This window comes from Somniosus microcephalus, chromosome 2 (genome assembly GCF_052327205.1).
Source record: "Somniosus microcephalus isolate GS21.2 chromosome 2, FLI_Smic_1.0, whole genome shotgun sequence".
NCBI lineage: Eukaryota > Metazoa > Chordata > Chondrichthyes > Squaliformes > Somniosidae > Somniosus > Somniosus microcephalus.
Genome location: NC_140988.1, coordinates 2,131,962 through 2,151,391, shown reverse-complemented (window position 1 = coordinate 2,151,391; position 19,430 = coordinate 2,131,962). Strand labels below are relative to the sequence as shown.

The following is a 19,430-nucleotide window of genomic DNA, read 5'->3' as shown; positions in this document are numbered from 1 at the left end:
ATCGGAGGCACCAGCGGCGGCGGGACATAAAGCAGAGAGCAGAGAAACAGCGCGGACCTAACTGGAAGCACCAGCAGCTGCGGCGGGACCTTCCACGATTTCCAAAAAAAACAAGGTGTGATGTCACAGGACAGCAGGTAGGTCATTAGTTGGTGAGTATTAAGGTTTTTTTCTCTCTAACCTAGGACAATGGTTTAAACTAGGATCGGGAAACTATAACATACTGAATTAAATTTATAGATTAACTAGTTAAACTAATTAATATAACTATAAATAATCATTGATTAAAGACTTTGGCCTAAAAATCCTGGGCGCCGGAAGTCCCGCCCCGGAAGGAGCCGGGAGCGCCAGCGGGATATTCAGTTTGAGCGCCCCAAACGGAAGAGGGGCGCTGATCGAGGTGCCCCGCGTCCGTCTTGGGGCGCTGAAACTGAATATCGCAGCGCAACGTGCCGCAGCGCCACACACTGCGGCACGGTGCGCTGCGGTACTGCAGGCCTTCCTCCCCTTCTTAAAGGGGAGGGGCCTGCACCAGCGCGACCTCTGATCGCGAGTGCCGGCAAAAGAGCCCGGCACCGAGGAGAGGTGCCGGGCTCTCGGGACACAGCCGGCACTGCCCGGGGGGGGGGGGGATCAGGAGGCCGGGGAGGGCGGCGCGAGGAGGTGCTGGCAGGCGGCCACTGAAAAAAATGGCCACCCCGCACCTCCCCTTTAATTTGCGCCACTACCGCCACAGGTAGGCCCCCCCTGAACCGGTCGCGATTTGCGACCGGCGCTACGGGGTGGGGGGGGGGGCGCGACCCAATATCGTGTTCGGGGCGGTAGTGGGGCGCTGCGCACACCAATGACATCATCGGTGGCGGCGCAGCGCTACAGGCTAACGCCGCCATTAGCGCCCCGCTAAATTTCACGGGAGGGGTGGCCAGTGGCGCTAAAGCCACTGAGTGCCCTCTTTAGGCGCTAACTGGTGGCGCAGCCCACCAAATTTCTAGACCTTTAACTATTAAATAAATAAAATAAGTCTAGAATAAGATATGGCAGGACAGGTTGTGTGTCTGGACTACAGTATGTGGGAGTTTGTGGACAGCGAGACTGTCCCGAGCGAACACATCTGCAGGAGATGTCTCCATCTCGAATCTCTCCGGCTCAGATTCATTGGGCTGGAATGTGAGTTGGAGACACTCCGACACATAAGGGAGGGGGAGAATTTCTGAACAGTTTTATCCAGAATACAGTCAAACCCCAGAAGAAAGCACAGGTTCAGGAAAGGGAGGGTGTGACTGTTAGGGAGACGGGTAGCAGGGATTTAGGAGAGGTTGAGAAGGAGGTCCCGCAGACACTGATCCTATCCAACAGGTACGATGTACTCGCTACCTGTGAGGACAAGGAGAAAGACTGCAGGGAGGACAGCCACAATGCAGACCAAGGCACCGTGGCTCAGAAGGCTGTCCAAAGGGGGGAAGAGCAGGTGAACTGGAGGCAATCATACATTGCGAGGAATCAGACATAGTAGGGATAACTGAGACATGGCTACAGAAAAATAAGGACTGGGAATTAAACATTGCAGGTTATAACATATTTAGAAAAGATAGGGCGGAAAAAAGGGGAGGTGAAGTAGCTGTACTTATTAGGCAGTAGAAAAAAGTGACGCACATGTCAGCAAGACAAAATAGAATCCCTATGGATAGAGATAAAAGATAATAAAGGATCAATCACACTAATAGGCGTAGTCTACAGACCACCTAATAGTGGAAGGGTGGTGGAGGAAGAAATATGCAGAAAAATTAGGGAAATGAGTAAAAAACATAGAATAATAATGATGGGGGATTTCAGCTACCCCGATATTAATTGGACAGAAGAGGTAGGTAAAGGGGATAAGGGAATGGAGTTCCTACAATGTGTACAGGACACCTTTCTAACCCAATATATAAAAAGCCCAACAAAGGAGGATTCGATATTGGATCTAGTAATGGGGAATGAACCACAGGAGATAAGAGAAGTAAAAGTAGGGGGAACATATAGGCAACAGTGACCTTAATATAATACGCTTTAAGATGATAATTGAGAAGGACATAAGTATGACGAAAACCAGTTTAATAGATTGGAGAAAAGTTGATTTTGAGGGGCTGAGAATAGAACTTGGGAAACAAAAATGGCCAACAATATTGGCAAACAACGATGTAGAAGAGCAATGGGAAACATTTAAAACGGTGTTCAACAGAGTGCAGGAAAAATATATTCCGCTAAAAGGAAAGAACAAACTAAACAATAATGAGACTCCATGGATGAATAAAGCCATAAGGGAACAATTGCGGGTGAGGAAAGAGGCGTACATTAAGTACATAGACAGCAGGGGAGTGCATAATGAGAGAGAATACAAAAAGATTAGGAGAGAAGTCAAAAAAACAATGAGGGAGGCAAAGAGGAACTATGAAATTAAATTATCAAGGAACATAAAACAAAATAGTAAAATATTTTATAGGCACACCATTAAAAAAAAAGGAAGGTTGGGATGGGAATAGGGCCATTAAGGGATAGTCAGGACAATACCACAGGTAATGATAGAGAGATGGCAGAAATATTAAATACTTCTTTTGCGTCAGTATTTACCAGGGAGATGGAACAGGTGGACATGACATTGGATGATGAGATTAGTAATGAGATAACTGCATTTAAAATTTTTAAAAAGGGGATATATTAAATAAATTAATCAAACTCAAAGAGGATAGAAACATAGAAGATAGGAGCAGGAGTAGGCCATTCGGCCCCTCGAGCCTGCTCCGCCATTCAATGCGATCATGGCTGATCATCCAAGTTCAGTACCTGGTCCCTGCTTTCTCCCCATACCCCTTGATCCCTTTAGCCTTAAGAAATATATCCAACTTCCTCTTGAATATATTTAATGTATTGGCCTCTACTGCCTTCTGTGGTAGAGAATTCCACAGGTTCACCACTCTCTGGGTGAAGAAATTCCTCCTCATTTCTGTCCTAAAAGGCCTACCCCTTATCCTTAGACTGTGACCCCTGGTTCTGGACTCCCCGACCATCGGGAACATCCTTCCTGCATCTAGTCAACCGTGGATAACGAGGGAAATTAGGGACAGCATAAAATCAAAAAAAAGGGCATATCAACTGGCAAAAAAAAGCATCAGACCGGAAGATTGGGGGCAGTACAGGATACAGCAAAAGAGGACAAAGGGATTAATCAGGAAGGGGAAAATAGAATACGAAAGTAAACTTGCAGCAAACATAAAGACAGACTGCAAAAGCTTTTATCGGTATATCAGGAGGAAAAGACTGGTAAAATCCCAAGTCGGTCCCTTGCAGTCCGATTCGGGAGAATATATAATGGAGAATAAGGAAATGGCAGACCAATTAAACTCATACTTTGGTTCTGTATTCACAAAGGAGGACACAAATAACCTCCCAGGAATATCGGCAAACATAGGGACTAATGAGAGGGAGGAGCTGACAGAAATTAGTATCTCTAGGGATATGGTGTTGGGTAAGTTGAGGGGACTGAAGGCCGACAAATCCCCGGGGCCTGATAAACTACATCCTAGGGTACTTAAGGAGGTGGCCCTGGAGATAGCAGATGCTCTAAGGATCATCTTCCGGAACTCCATTGACTCGGGAACAGTACCCGTGGATTGGAGGGTAGCTAATGTTACCCCAATATTTAAAAAGGGGGGTAGAGAGAAAGCAGGGAATTATAGACCAGTAAGCCTTACATCGGTTGTGGGCAAAATGCTAGAGTCCATTATTAAGGATAAAATAGCGGAGCACTTGACAAATGGGGAAAGGATCGGACAGAGTCAACATGGATTTACAAAGGGTAAATCGTGTTTGGCTAATCTGCTGGAATTTTTTGAGGAAGTAACTGGTAAAATAGATGGGGGAGAGCCAGTGGATGTGGTGTACCTTGACTTCCAGAAAGCCTTCGATAAGGTTCCACACAAAAGATTATCATGCAAAATTAAGGCTCATGGGATTGGGGGCAAAGTATTAACGTGGATAGAGAACTGGCTGGCGGATAGAAAACAGAGAGTTGGAATAAACGGCTCGTTTTCGGAGTGGCAGGCAGTGACCAGCGGGGTGCCGCAAGGATCTGTCCTGGGACCCCAGCTGTTCACAATATATATAAATGATCTGGATCAGGGAATTGGATGCAATATTTCCAAATTCGCTGACGACACTAAACTAGGAGGAGGGGTGGGCTCTGATGAGGATGTCAGGAGGCTACAGTGCGATTTGGACAGGTTGGGGGAATGGGCGGATACGTGGCAGATGCACTATAATGTGGATAAATGCGAGGTTATCCACTTTGGGGGTAAAAACAGGAGGGTAGATTATTATCTAAATGGCAATAGATTGGGAGATGGGGAAGTGCAGAGGGACCTGGGTGTTCTTGTGCACCAGTCACTGAAGGAGAGCATGCAGGTGCAACAGGCGATTAAGAAGGCAAATGGTATGTTGGCCTTCATATCAAGGGGGTTCGAGTATAGGAATAGGGATACCTTACTACAGCTGTACAAGGTGCTGGTGAGACCGCATCTGGAGTATTGTGTACAGTTTTGGTCGCCCCATCTGCGGAAGGATGTTCTTGCCATGGAAAGAGTGCAACGGCGATTCACCAGGCTGATACCTGGAATGGCGGGAATGACCTACGAAGAGAGATTAAATAGTTTGGGCTTGTACTCACTGGAGTTTAGAAGATTGAGAGGGGATCTCATCGAAACATATAAAATTATGGCAGGCCTGGACAGGCTGAATTCAGAGAGAATGTTTCCAATGGCCGGGGAGCACAGAACCAGGGGCCACAGTCTAAAAATAGCGGGCAAATCATTTAAAACAGAGATGAGGAAGAATTTCTTCACTCAAAGAGTGGTGAGCCTGTGGAATTCCCTGCCACAGAGGGCTGTGAAGGCTAATTCAATAAATATTTTCAAGAGAGAATTGGATATATTTCTGAAGGCTAAGGGGATTAAGGGTTACGGAGAAAAGGCGGGGACGGGGTACTGAACTGGTAAGATCAGCTATGATCTCAGACGAAGATCAGCCATGATCTCATTGAATGGCGGAGCAGGCTCGAAGGGCCGAATGGCCTACTCCTGTTCCTATCTCTATGTTTCTATGTTTCTAGTCTGTCTAGTCCTGCCAGAATTTTATAAGTTTCAATGAGATCCCCTCTCATTCTTCTAAACTCCAGCGAGTACAAGCCCAATCGTCCCAATCTCTCCTCATACGTCATTCCTGCCATCCCAGGTATCAGCCTGGTGAATCTTCGCTGAAATCCTTCCATGGCAAGAATATCCTTCCTCAGATAAGGCGACCAAAACTGCACACAGTACTCAAGATGTGGTCTCACCAAGGCCCCGTACAACTGCAGCAAGACATCCTTGTTCCAGGATAAAACCCCTGGTCCGGATGGATTGCATCCACACATTTAAAAAGAATCTAGGAAAGAGATAGCAGAGGCATTACTACGCATATTTAATAATTTGTTAGAAAAAGGTGTAGTGGCAGAGGACTGGGGGATAACTAACATAATACCTATATTTAAGAAGGGGGATAGAACATGTCCAGGGAATTATAGACCAGTCAGCTTAACGTTGGTGGTAAGAAAAATAATGGAATCCCTACTAAAGGAGAAAATAGAAGAACATCTAGAAACCAAAAATATAATAATGAATAGTCAACATGGATTTCAATTTCTTGCTTGACCAACCTTATTGAATTTTTTGAAGAGGTAACAGAGAGAGTAGACAATGGTAATGCAGTAGATGTAATTTATCTGGATTTTTGAAAGGCCTTCGATAAGGTACCCCATGTACCCCATAATAGACTGATGAACAAGGTCAGATAATGCGGAGTCAGGGGACAAGTAGCAGAATGGATTGCTGACTGGTTTCAGGACAGAAAGCAGAGAGCAGGCGTAAAGACTAGCTATTCACCGTGGGAGAAGGTGGGTAGTGGTGTTCCACAAGGATCAGTGCTGGGACCACTGCTGTTCACAATTTACATTAACGATTTAGACTCAGGAATCAAAAACACAATTTCTAAATTTGCGGACGACACCAAACTGGGGGGATAGTCAATACTGAGGAGGACTGTCTAGGTGCGGTAGAGGAATAAAGGGATCTCGGAGTACAAATACACAAATCACTAAAAGTTGTGACGCAGTTTAGCAAGGCCATAAAGAAAGCAAACCAAGCATTAGGGTTTATTTCTACAGGGATAGAATTGAAAAGTAGAGAAGTTATGCTAAACCTGTATCGAACCTTGGTTAGACCACACTTAGAGTACAGTTCTGGTCGCCATGGGGCGATTTTGTTAATGGGGGCGTGTTGGAGGCGGGACTGCTGCTTGGCGAGTCGATGACCTGCCTCCTTCGATTTGTGGCCAACCCACGCCAATTTCCCTTGATTGACCTTGTTAACCCCTCCCAGCGGGCTCAGCAGGCCAATTAAGGGAAAGCCGGTTGATGAACGTCAAGTTATGACCTTTCATCTGTCAAAAAATTTTGACAGATGAATTGTCATCGTTTGACAGCTCTGTGAAGCTGTCAGAGACATTCTCTGTAGTTTGATGAGATCTTGAATTCAAGACCTCATCAAACTTCTTACTTTTACAGAAATGAGATGGTTGTTGCATCTGAGAATGCAACGGCCATCTGTCATCTGCAACATGAAGGTCCGAGACTCTCCGCATACACACCGACTGAAGCCTGCAGGAAGAAACAAAGGTAAGTACACTTTTACTAACACTTTGCACTTACCTCAGATACTCACCTCTACACTCTTGCACCCATCACTTAACTTCACAGCACACTTTCGCACCCCCCCGACCCCCGCAGACCCAGTACCCGCCTCGCTGACCTGGCGGGTTTTGGAGCCTTCGGGAAGCCCGCACTTCTGAGGGCAAAAAGGGGATAATCCTATTTTCTGCCTGTTAACTACCCCAAATTCTGCCATTTCCCGGCAGACCCGCCTCCCCAGGGCTGGCAAAATCGCCCCCCATATTATAAAAAGGATATAGAGGCACTAGAGAGGGTGCAGAGAAGGATGCTACCAGAAATGCGAGTGTATACATATCAGGAAAGGATGAACAGGCTGGGTCTCTTTTCTTTTGAAAAAAGAAAGCTGAGGGGTGGCCTAATAGAGGTCTTTAAAATTATGAAAAATTTTGATAGAGTGGATACAGAGGGAATGTTTCCACTTGTGGGGAAGAGCATAACTAGAGGCCATCAATATAAGATAGTCACCAAGAAATCCAATAGGGAATTCAGAAGAAACTTCTTTACCCAGAGAGTGGTGAGAATGTGGAACTCGCTACCACAGGGAGTGGTTGAAGCGAATAGTATAGATACATTTAAGGGGAGGCTAGATAAGCATATGAGGAAGAAGGGAATAGAGGGTTATGCTGATAGATTTAGATGAGGAAAGACGGGAGGAGGCTCGTGTGGAGCATAAACGTCGGCATGGACTGGTTGGGCTGAATGGCCTGTTTCTGTGCCATATATCCTATGTAATCCTATATAAAAACATTCAGCCATCTTGACTAAATCAAATTACTTTATGATGCATGACTTCCGCAACCGTGCAGCCACCCAACACCATCCTAACTCTTCTCCCTTTTCTCTTTCCCCTAGGTCCTTCTCAACAGCTAGAGCCCACCCCCCCCAACCACCCGCCCCGAAGAAGTCACCTCAGAGGAGCAGAATCCTTCTGAGGAGGCACCGTCGTGCACTTCATCACTGACAAGCACTCCACAGAGATTGGCACCCCGCTGGGTTAGAGAGTGAGGTAGAGAGGCCAGTACGGGATGATGCATTTGGTGGCAGGGACAGCCCAGGGGACAGCCTACTGGTGGGCGAGTTCCTCACCCAGCTCTGCTAAGGAGGACAGAGGTGAGGACACTGGAAGTCCAGCAGTGAGAAGAAAACTGCTTGCCTCATACAAGCAGTTGTACAAGGTATTGGAAGTCCTGCCAAAGAGTTTCAGTACTATGGCTGAATGTATGGAGGAGTCCACTTCCAGCTTTAGTGGTGTCATCTCTCATGGCATCAGCACTCTGCAGTCTCTGTTGGAGAGCATGGATGCTGCAGCAGGGCCGATACAACAGGAGTCCATGTTCGCACGTTTTGCAGCTTTGGCAGGAGCTCAAACGACTGCCGTACAAACTTGGCTCAAATCTATGATCCCCTTGCATAGACAGACATACTCCAATTCTGGCCTCTTGCGCATCCCCGCTTTTCATCACTCCACCATTGGCAGCCATACCTTCCGCTGCCAAGGCTCTAAGCTCTGGAATTCCCTCCCTAAACCTCTCCGCCTCTCCTTTAATTTGCTCCTTAAGACCTACCTCTTTGACCAATATCTCATGTAGCTCGGTGTAAAATTTTGTCTAATAACACTCCTGTGAAACGCCTTGGGACATTTTTACTACGTTAAAGTTGCTATATAAATGCAAGTTGTTGTTGGAGAGGGAGAAGTCTGCCTTGGAGAGAGTGGTGGTGCAAGTGGAAAGGAGCTTTCACGGAGTCACTCACCTTCTGCAGCCTGCCCTCTCCCAGATCAGTGGGAGTGATGAGCCCTGGCCCCATGGGACTGGCAGTGGGAGTGACAGGTGTTGCCCTCTCTCAGGATATCAGCACGTTTGCTCACTCACCACCTCCTCAACCAGCACCCAGTACAGTGCCAGAAAGACAGATAGCCCCGGCAAAAGCCGAGTTGCAGCAACCCGCGGCCAGGTTCTCTCAGGCTCAATCACCGAGGAGTCATCGGCCATAGTCGTCTCAAGGCTCCACACATGAGCAACAGGCCCTTCCACCAGCTCACCAGGAAACACCGGGGGAGCATCTCGTAGAATAGTAGAGGGAGGAAACCTTCTGTTAAAAGCACTGTGGGTTGAGCACGTGGTTGTGAAGAGATTTTATCATAGAATGATACAGCACACAAGGAAGCCATTTGGCCCATCGTTCCTGTGTTGGCTCTTTGAAAGAGTTATCCAATTAGTCCCATTCCCCTGCTCTTTCCCCCATAGCCCTGCAATTTTCACCCCTTCATGTATTTATTCAATTCCCTTTTGAAAGTTATTATTGAATTTTCTTTCTTTTACATTGTCAATTTGGATATATATTAATAAGAATGGCTCTTGTACCATTTGTAAAGATGCACTTCCTCCTTGGTTGGCAGGCTGAGAATAAAAATGCAATTTTTGACCATCATTCTTCACATTACTTTCCAGCAGTCAGTCGTTGCTAGCTTGGAACCATAGAATCATAGACGTTTATAGCACAGAAGGAGGCCATTTGGCCCATCATGGCTGTACCAGCTGTTTGTTAGAGCACTGAAAAACTCATCTTACTTTCTCCCCATAGCCCCGCGTCCTCCTCTGCTTCAAACATTTATCCACTCTTCCCTTAAAAGATGCAATAGTCTTTGCTTTATCTATCTCTGTAGTAAGGCATTCTTGGAGGCCTGCAGCAAGTTGCTCTTTATATTACAATGTGTCTTGTTTCTGTAAGTTTGTTGAATTAGTTTTGTATATGCACTGCCACGGATGTGTTTCCATTTTTAGTAATCCATCCAGGTGCTTTAGCAAGACTAATGGGACAATTACTTCTGTAAGTATTTTTTTATGTAGCACTGTTTAAATAACTGGGTAATAATAATTTCCTCCTGTCCAGGCTTTGCAAGAATTCCTGGAAAGACAGAAGACTGGTAGAATGGCCACTGCCGAGGAGGTGGCCCACCTTTGTGTGTATTTGGCATCTGATGAAGTACGTAGCTAGCCAATGACTTAAACTGCTGTTTGTGGTATATATCAAGCATCCACAATGCACACCTGAAAATTGTAAATTGTATAATGTTACAAGAATGCGTACAGTGTCTGTGATTTCCCCTTTAAGAACAAATCAGGAAATTCCATATTCTAATGCTCAGAAAATCATCGGCTGCGGGTCCAAGATCTCGGCATGCGTATGCTGGAGGAAAATTCCACCCAGTGATTTCTAGTTTAAAAAAATTAATTCATGGAATGTGGGCGTCGCTGGCAAGGCCAGCATTTATTGCCCATCCCTAATTGCCCTTGAGAAGTTGGTGGTGAGCTGCCTTCTTGAACCGCTGCAGTCCGTGTGGTGAAGGTATTCCTACAGTGCTGTTACGAAGGGAGTTCCAGGATTTTGACCCAGCGACGATGAAGGAACGGTGATATATTTCCAAGTCAGGATGGTGTGTGACTTGGAGGGGAACTTGGAGGTGGTGGTGTTCCCATGTGCCTGCTGCCCTTGTCCTTCTAGGTGGTAGAGGTTGCAGGTTTGGGAGGTGCTGTCGAAGAAGCCTTGGCAAGTTGCTGCAGTGCATCTTGTAGATGGTACACACTGCAGCCACGGTACGCCAGTGGTGAAGGGAGTGAATGTTTAAGTTGAAGATAGTTACCTTTAAAGCAGGAGTCTGCAACCATTTAGTCTTTGTGAGCCCCACAGCACAATGCCCATTTGCACTCTACCACGGGTTGGTGATGCTAATGGATTCATTAGGATTTATCCACCAATGAGACAACCCCACTAGGAACAGCCCTTTCGAAACCTCCAGCTCCACGTGTTCAAACCAGAAATAGGAAGTCTAAGCGCAAAAGGGACTGATTTGCCTGGGCTTTGAGGGCTGGATTGGTTGGACTCAATGGACCATATGCTGGACACCCCCTTGTTAAAAGCAGTGTAATTGTAATTTTTTTTCATCACTAGTCGATATCTCGTAGTGTTGCACTCTGAGTCAAGACCAAGTGCAGCATTCAGGTCATGTAGGGTTAAAGGGTGAGGCAGCAATTGGACATGGGGGCTGCAGCAGACAAGAGCAGGACAGCGGGTGGGGAAGATGAGGAGAGTGGGGAGAGGGAATAGGAGCCGGGCAGGGGAAGGGGATGGGGATACGAGGAGGAAACTCTGCTGGGGGTTTGCTTTGCGCACAGACCTGGAGTTTCTGCTCCATGGGGGTGGGGAAAGGAGTTCATTGCACGCGGGAACGGTAGCGTAGTGGTAATGTCACTGGGCTAGTAATCCAGAGGCTGGATTAATGATCCAGAGACGTGAGTTCAGTTAATTAAATAAATCTGGAATAAAAAGCTAGTATCAGTAATGGTAGCCATGAAACTATCGGATTGTCGTAAAAACCCATCTGGTTCACTGATGTCCTTTAGGGAAGGAAATCTGCCGTCCTTACCTGGTCTGGCCTATATGTGACTCCAGACCCACAGCAATGTGGCTGACTCTTAACTGCTCCCTGAAATGGCCCAGCAAGTCACTCAGTTGTAACTAACCGCTACGAAACAAAATAATAAGAATGAAACTGGACGGACCACCCGGCACCGGCTACGGACATGGTAACGGCACACCCAGCCCAGTCAACCCTGCAAAGTCCTCCTCACCAGCATCTGGGGACTTGTGCCAAAATTGGGAGAGCTGCCCAGCACGTGAGTGCAAAAGACAAGGCTGAAGCATTTACAACCAACTTCAGCCAGAAGTGCCGAGTGGATGATCCATATCGGCCTACTCCCGTGGTCCCCACCATCACAGAAGCCAGCCTTCAGCCAATTCGATTCACTCCACGTGATATCAAGAAATGGCTAAGCGCACTGGATGCAGCAAAGGCTGTGGGCCTCGACAACATCCCGGCTGTCGTGCTGAAGACTTGCCGTGCCTCTAGCCAAGTTGTTCCAGTACAGCTACAACATTGGCATCTATCCGACAATGTGGAAAACTGCCCAGGTATGTCCAAAAAGCAGGACAAATCCAACCCGGCCAATTGCCGCCCCATCAGTCTACTCTCAATCATCAGCAAAGTGATGGAAGGTGTCATCAACAGTGCTATCAAGCGGCATTTACTCACCAATAACCTGCTCACTAATGCCCAGTTTGGGTTCCGCCAAGACCACTCAGCTCCCGACCTCATTACAGCCTTGGTCCAAACATGGACAAAGGAGCTGAATTTCAGAGATGAGGTGAGAGTGACCGAGTCTGGCATCAAGGAGCCCTAGTAAAACTGAAGTCAATGGGAATCAGGGGGAAAACGCTCCACTGGCTGGAGTCATACCTAGCACAAAGGAAGATGGTTGTGGTGGTTGAAGGTCAATGGGGACATCGCTGCAAGAGTTCCTCAGGGCAGTGTCCTAGGCCCAACCATCTTCAGCTGCTTCATCAATGACCTTCCCTCCAACATAAGGTCAGAAATGGGGATGTTCGCTGATACTACACAGTGTTCAGCGCCAATCATAACTCCACAGATATGAAGCAGTCCATGCCCGCATGCAACAAGACCTCGACGACGTTCAGGCTTGGGCTGATAAGTGGCAGGTAACATTCGCGCCACAGAAGTGCCAGGCAATGACTATCTCCAACAAGCAAGAGTCTAACCACCTCCCCTTGACATTCAACGGCATTACCATCGCTGAATCCCCCACTATCAACATTTTGGGGGTCACCATTAACCAGAAACTTAACTGGACCAGCCACATAAATACTGTGGCAACAAGAGCAGGTCAGAGGCTGGGTATTCTGCGGCGAGTGTCTCACCTCCTGACTCCCCAAAGCCTTTCCACCATCTACAAGGTACAAGTCAGGAGTGTGATGGAATACTCTCCACTTGCCTGGATGAGTGCAGCTCCAACAACACTCAAGAAGCTCGACACCATCCAGGACAAAGCAGCCTGCTTGATTGGCACCCCATCCACCACCTTAAACATTCACTCCCTCCACCACCGGCGCACCGTGGCTGCAGTGTGTACCATCTACAAGATGCACTGCAGCAACTCACCAAGGCTTCTTCGGCAGCACCTCCCAAACCCGCGACCTCTACCACCTAGAAGGACAAGGGCAGCAGGAGCATGGGAACACCACCACCTACAAGTTCCCCTCCAAGTCACACACCATCCTGGCTTGGAAGTATATCGCCGATCCTTCATCGATGCTGGGTCAAAATCCTGGAACTCCCTCCCTAACAGCACTGTGGGAGTACCTTCACCGCACGGACTGCAGCGGTTCAAGAAGGCGGCTCACCACCACCTTCTCAAGGGCAACTAGGGATGGGCAATAGATGCTGGCATTGCCAGCGATGCCCTGATCCCATAAACGAATAAAAAAAAACTCTAGTGGACCAGAACATCTGGGGCAGCCAAGATACTAAAGTTGCCTTCTCCATCTGGGTGAAAACTTCTGCTCTGTGGATGATGTTTGCCATGAGCTGCTACGCAGTTTTGATCATTGTGTTTGGTTGAGGGAGGGGTGGGGAAGAATTAGCCGGCATCAAATGTCCTGATTCCATCCAAATTTTGGGGGAAGGATTTTTGGAAATCCCACCAATGCTCCCATTTGCTATGCTGGATCGGGGTAGGGGGGATCCTGGTCAGGGGGAGGGGTGGAGAGCGTGGAGGTGTTGGAGATCAGGGGTAGATCAGGGGGTAGGAGATCATAGAATCACAGAAGTAGGCCATTCAGTCCGTCATGCCTGTGCTGGCTCTTAGAAAGAGCAGTCGTGCTTAGTCCCACATCCTCGCTTTTTGTCCGTAACCCTGTAAGTTTCTCATCCTCAAGTACTGGTCCAACTCCCTTTTAAAATTATTTATGGAATCAGCTTCCACCACCTTTTCCAGGTTGAGCGTTCCAGATCCTGACAACTCTCTGAGTGACCAATAGGGAATTCAGAAGAAACCTCTTTACCCAGAGAGTGGTGAGAATGTGGATCTCGCTACCACAGGGAGTGGTTGAAGCGAATAGCGTAGATGCATTTAAGGGGAGGCTAGACAAGAATATGAGAGAAAGGGAATAGCGGGTTATGCTGATATATTTAGATGAGGAAAGACGGGAGGAGGCTCGTGTGGAGCATAAACGCCGGCATGGACTGGTTGGACCGAATGGCCTATTTTTGTGTCGTATATCCTATGTAATGTAATCCTATGTAAAAAATATTTCTCATCGTCTCCCCTCTAACTCTTTTGCCAATGATTTTAAATCTATGACCTCTGGTCTCATTGACCCATTCGCCAGAGGGAATAGTTTTTCTCTATCTACTTTATCAAAACCTCTCATCATCTCGAAAACTTCTGTTAGGTCAACTCTTAACCTTCTCTGTTCCAAGGAGAACAATCCAAACTTTTCCAACCTCTCCTCATAACTGAAGCCCCTCATCCCTGGTAACATCCTGGTAAACCGCCTCTGTATCCTCTCTAAGGTCTTTACATCTTTCCTGACGTGTGGTGCTCAGAATTGTCCACAATGCACCAGCTGAGGCATAACCAGTGATTTATAAAGTTCGAGCCTGATCTCTTTGCTTTTATATTCTATTCCTCTATTTATAAACCCAAGTAACCCATAGGCTTTTTTAACCACCTTATCAACTTGAGTTGCTACCTTTAAGGATTTGTGTATATGGACACCAAGGTCTCTGCTCATCGACACTTTTCAAAATCGTGCCAGATCGCGGGGGGTCGGTGATCGCAGGGTGGGTCGGAGATTGCGGGGGTGTCGGGGGTAGAACGGGAGGGTCGGAGATCATGAAGGTGGGGGGGAATCGGCCAGTCGTGGGGAGAGAAACAGGTAAGCTTGTTGGGCCTGGAGGAAACACTGCTGCTCCTCCTAGCCCACAAGTAGTGCTGGAAAGGCAATTACTTTGTGGTTCCAACCCTTCCCTCCGTCCCTCCCTTCCTTCCCGACTGCCATATTTAAGATGCCGCCAGGTCCTTATTCATGAGATTGTCGGGTTGCTGAGCTACTTTGCTCCATGAGCGTGCATCCTGTGGGTTTTATTGATATTTATTTTGAGGTTTATTTGGCTATAAGCTGAATGTCAGTTGCAAATTACAAGATGTTTCTCATGTTGCTTATTTGCATTTGCAGTCCGCCTATGTGACCAGGAAAGAATTTATCATCGATGGAGGCTGGAGCTTGTGAATATTATATTCACGTGGCGGACAATGCAAATCACCTGGATCAACTGAGCTGGATCCTGTTTAATCACTGAGTAATGTTATTTCAATTATGAATAGATTACTTATAGTTTTTCAGTTCTGTAGATTTAAGGATTGATTTTTTTTAATGCGACTTCCATGCACAGCCTCACCCACTTGGACTGGGGATCAGCATATCGTGCAACTACTTGGCACAAATTTGTGTCTCTAACCCTAACCCTAACCCTAACCCAATAAGACTCTGTGCCATAGAAGCATGCATTCGGAAAATCAGGTGTTCATAGAATGATACAATACTGAAGGAGGCCATTCGGCCAATCGTGCCTGTGCCAGCTCTTTGAAAGAGTTGTCTAATTAGTCCCACCCCTCTGCTCTTTCCTCATAGCTCTGCAAATTTTCCCCCTTCAAATATTTATCCAATTTCCTTTTGAAAGTTACTATTGAATCTGCTTCCAACACCCTTTCAAGCAGCACATTCCAGATCACAACAACTCGCTGCGTAAAAAATAAATTCTCTTCATGTCGCCTCTGGTTCTTTTGCCAATTACTTTAAATAACTGTGCGCTCTGGTTACTGACCCTTCTGCCACTGGAAAGATTTCTCCTTATTTACTCTATCAAAACCTTTCATGATTTTGAACACCTCCATCAAATCGCCCCTTAACCTTCTCTAATCTAAGGAGAACAACCCGAGCTTCTCCAGTTTCTCCATGTAACTGAAGTCCCTCATCCCTGGAACCATTCTAGTAAATCTCCTCTGCACCCTCTCCAAGGCCTTGACATCCTTCCTAAAATGTGGTGCCCAGAATTGGCCACAGTACACCACTCCACCCTCTAAGGAGAATTGGAAGACTGTGGCCAGAGCCTCCACAATTTCCACCCTTACTTCCCTCAGCAACCTAGGATGAATCCCATCTGGACTGGGTGACTTTTCTACTTTGAGCACTGCCAACCTGTTAGCATCTCCTCTTTATCTATTTTTATCCTGTCCAATTTCTCTCCTACCTCCTCCTTTACCGTGACATTGGCAGCATCCTCTTCTTTAGTGAAACATAGAAACATAGAAGATAGGAGCAGGAGTAGGCCATTCGGCCCTTCGAGCCTGCTCCACCATTCAATGAGATCATGGCTGATCATCCAAATTCAGTACCCTGTCCCTGCCTTCTCCCCATATCCCTTGATCCCTTTAGCCTTAAAAAATATATCCAACTCTTTTTTGAATATATTTAATGAACTGGCCTCCACCGCCCTCTGTGGCAGAGAAATCCACAGGTTCACCACTCTCTGGGTGAAGAAATTCCTCCTCATTTCAGTCCTAAATGGCTTACCCCTTATCCTTAGACTATGACCCCTGGTTCTGGACTCCCCGCCATCATAAACATCCTTCCTGCATCTAGTCTGTCCAGGCCTGACAGAATTTTATAGGTTTCGATGAGATCCCCTCTCAATCTTCTAAACTCCAGTGAGTATAAGCCCAATCGACACAATCTCTCCTCATATGTCATTCCTGCCATCCCAGGTATCAGCCTGGTGAATCTTCGCTGCACTCCTTCCATGGCAAGAACGTCCTTCCTCAGGTAAGGCGACCAAAACTGCACACAATACTCAAGGTGCGGTCTCACCAAGGCCCTGTACAACTGTAGCAAGACATCCTTGTTCCTGTACTCGAACCCTCTTGCTACGAAGGCCAACCTACCATTTGCCTTCTTAACTGCCTGCTGCACCTGCATGCTTACCTTCAGCGACTGGTACACAAGAACACCCAGGTCTCTTTGCACTTCCCCTTCTCCCAATCTATTGCCATTCAAATAATAACCTGCCTTCCTGTTTTTGCCACCAAAGTGGATAACCTCACATTTATCCACATTATAGTGCATTTGCCATGTTTCTGCCCAATCGCCCAATCTGTCCAAATCGTACTGGAGTTTCACGACATCCTCCTCACAGCTTACCCTCCCACCCAGCTTTGTGTCGTCTGCAAATTTGGAGATATTACATCCAATTCCCTCGTCCAGATCATTAATATATATTGTGAACAGCTGGGGTCCTAGGACCAATCCTTGCGGTACCCCACTAGTCACTGCCTGCCACTCGGAAAATGACCCGTTAATTCCAACTCTTTGCTTTCTGTCCGCCAACCAGTTCTCTATCCAAGTCAATACCTTGCCCCCAATCCCACGTGCCTTAATTTTGCACGCTAATCTCTTATGTGGGACCTTATCGAAAGCCTTCTGAAAGTCCAAATACACCACATCCACTGGTTCTCCCTTATCTATTTTACCAGTTACATCCTCAAAAAATTCCAGTAGATTAGTCAAGCATGATTTACCTTTTGTAAATCCATGTTGACTTTGTCCAATCCTGTCACTGCTTTCCAAGTGCTCTGCTATTACACCTTTTACAATAGACTCCAGCATTTTCCCCACTACCGATGTCAGGCTTACCGGTCTATAATTCCCCGCTTTTTCTCTACCACCTTTTTTGAATAGTGGGGTAACATTAGCTACCCTCCAATCCATGGGTACCGTTCCAGAGTCTATTGAGTTCTGGAAGATGACCAGCAATGCATCTACTATTTCTAGGGCCACTTCCTTAAGTACCCTGGGATGTAGACCATCAGGCCCTGGGGATTTATCGGCCTTCAGTCCCATCAATTTTCCTAACACCATTTCCCTACAAATACTGATTTCTTTCAGTTCCTCCCTTTCATCAGACGCTATGTTCCCCGACATCTCTGGGAGGTTATTTGTGTCCTCCTTTGTGAAGACAGAACCAAAGTATGTATTTAGTTGGTCTGCCATTTCCTTGTTTCCCATTATAAATTCCCCTGATTCTGACTGTAAGGGACCTACGCTTGACTTCACCAATCTTTTTCTCTTCACATATCTATAAAAGCTTTTACAGTCAGTTTTTATGTTCCCTGCTAGCTTACTCTCCTATTCTATTTTCCCTTTCTTAATTAATCCCTTTGTCCCCCTTTGTTGACTCCTAAACTGCTCCCAATCCTCAGGATTATTGCTTTTTCTAGCCAATTTATATGTCCTCTCCTTGGATCTTATGCTATCCCTAATTTCCCTTGTTAGCCACGGTTGAGTCACCTTTTTTGTTTTATTTTTATGCCAAACTGGGATGAAGAAATTCTGTAGCTCATCCATTCGGTCTTTGAATGTTTGCCATTGCCTATCCACTGTCAACCCTTTGAGTGCCATTCCCCAATCAATCCTACCCAACTCGCTCCTCAGACCATCGTAGTTTCCTTTATTTAAATTGAGGACCCTTGTCTCTGAGTCAACTACTTCATTCTCCATCTTAATGAAGAATTCGATCATATTATGATCGCTCCGACCCAAGGGGCCTCGTACAACAAGATTGCTAATTAATCCTTTCTCGTTACAAAATACCCAGTCTAAGATGGCCTGATCTCTGGTTGGTTCCTCGACATATTGGTCCAGGAAACCATCCCGTAAACACTCCAGGAATTCCTCCTCCACAGTATTGTTACTAATTTGGTTGGCCCAATCTATATGTAGATTAAAGTCACCCATGATGACTGCTGTGCCCTTATTGCACGCTTCTTTAATTTCCCTTTTAATGCCATCCCCAACCTCCGCCTTACTGTTTGGAGGTCTATATACCACGCCCACTAATGTTTTTTTCCCCTTAGTATTTCTCAATTCTACCTTCTTTAACCAGTAATGCTACCCCACCTCCCTTTTTGCCTACCTTTCCTGAATATCGAATACCCCTGGATGTTGAGTTCCCAGCCTTGGCCATCCTTGAGCCACGTTTCCGTAATCCCAACCAAATCATATCCGTTTACCTCTATTTGCGCAGCCAATTCATCCACCTTATTACAAATGCTCCTCGCATTAAGACACAAAGCCTTCAGGCTTGTTTTTTTAACGCTCTTAGACCTATTAGAATGATTATTTACTGTGGCCACGTTTGATTTAAACTGTTGATTTCTCTGACTGCCACTTTTGTTTTTCTCCTTCCTATCTTTTGCTTTTATCCCTGTTTTCCTTTCCTCTGTCTCCATGCTCAGGTTCCCAACCCCCTGCCATTTTAGTTTAAACCCCCCCGAACAGCACTAGCAAACACTCCCCCTAGGACATCTGTCCCGGCCCTGCCCAGGTGCAAACCGTCCCGTTTGTACTGGTCCCACCATTCCCAGAACCGGTTCCACTGTTCAAGGAATTTGAATCCCTCCTCCTTGCACCATTCCTCTAGCCACATATTCATTTGAAATATCCTCCTATTTCTACTCTGACTAGCACATGGCACTGGTAGCAATCCTGAGATTATGACCTTTGAGGTCCTATTTTTTAATTTACCTCCTAACTCCCTATATTCTGCTTTTAGGACCTCATCCCGTTTTTTACCTATATTGTTGGTGCCTATGTGCACCACGACAACTGGCTGTTCACCCTCCCCCTCCAAAATGTTCTGCAGCCGCTCCGAGACGTC

The 19,430-nt window shown here is 46.5% G+C and overlaps 1 protein-coding gene across 1 annotated transcript in view; it reads left to right on the top strand.

Moving 5' to 3' along the window:
- The window catches only part of bdh2 (3-hydroxybutyrate dehydrogenase, type 2), a 116,347-nt gene extending 101,187 nt beyond the window's left edge, over window positions 1–15,160 (top strand). Inside the window, 2 exon segments of the mRNA XM_086003334.1 lie at window positions 9,692–9,784; window positions 14,894–15,160. Coding sequence (XP_085859460.1) covers window positions 9,692–9,784; window positions 14,894–14,947 — 147 coding nt within the window. The 3' untranslated portion in view covers window positions 14,948–15,160.
- The last annotated feature ends 4,270 nt before the right edge of the window (window positions 15,161–19,430 follow it).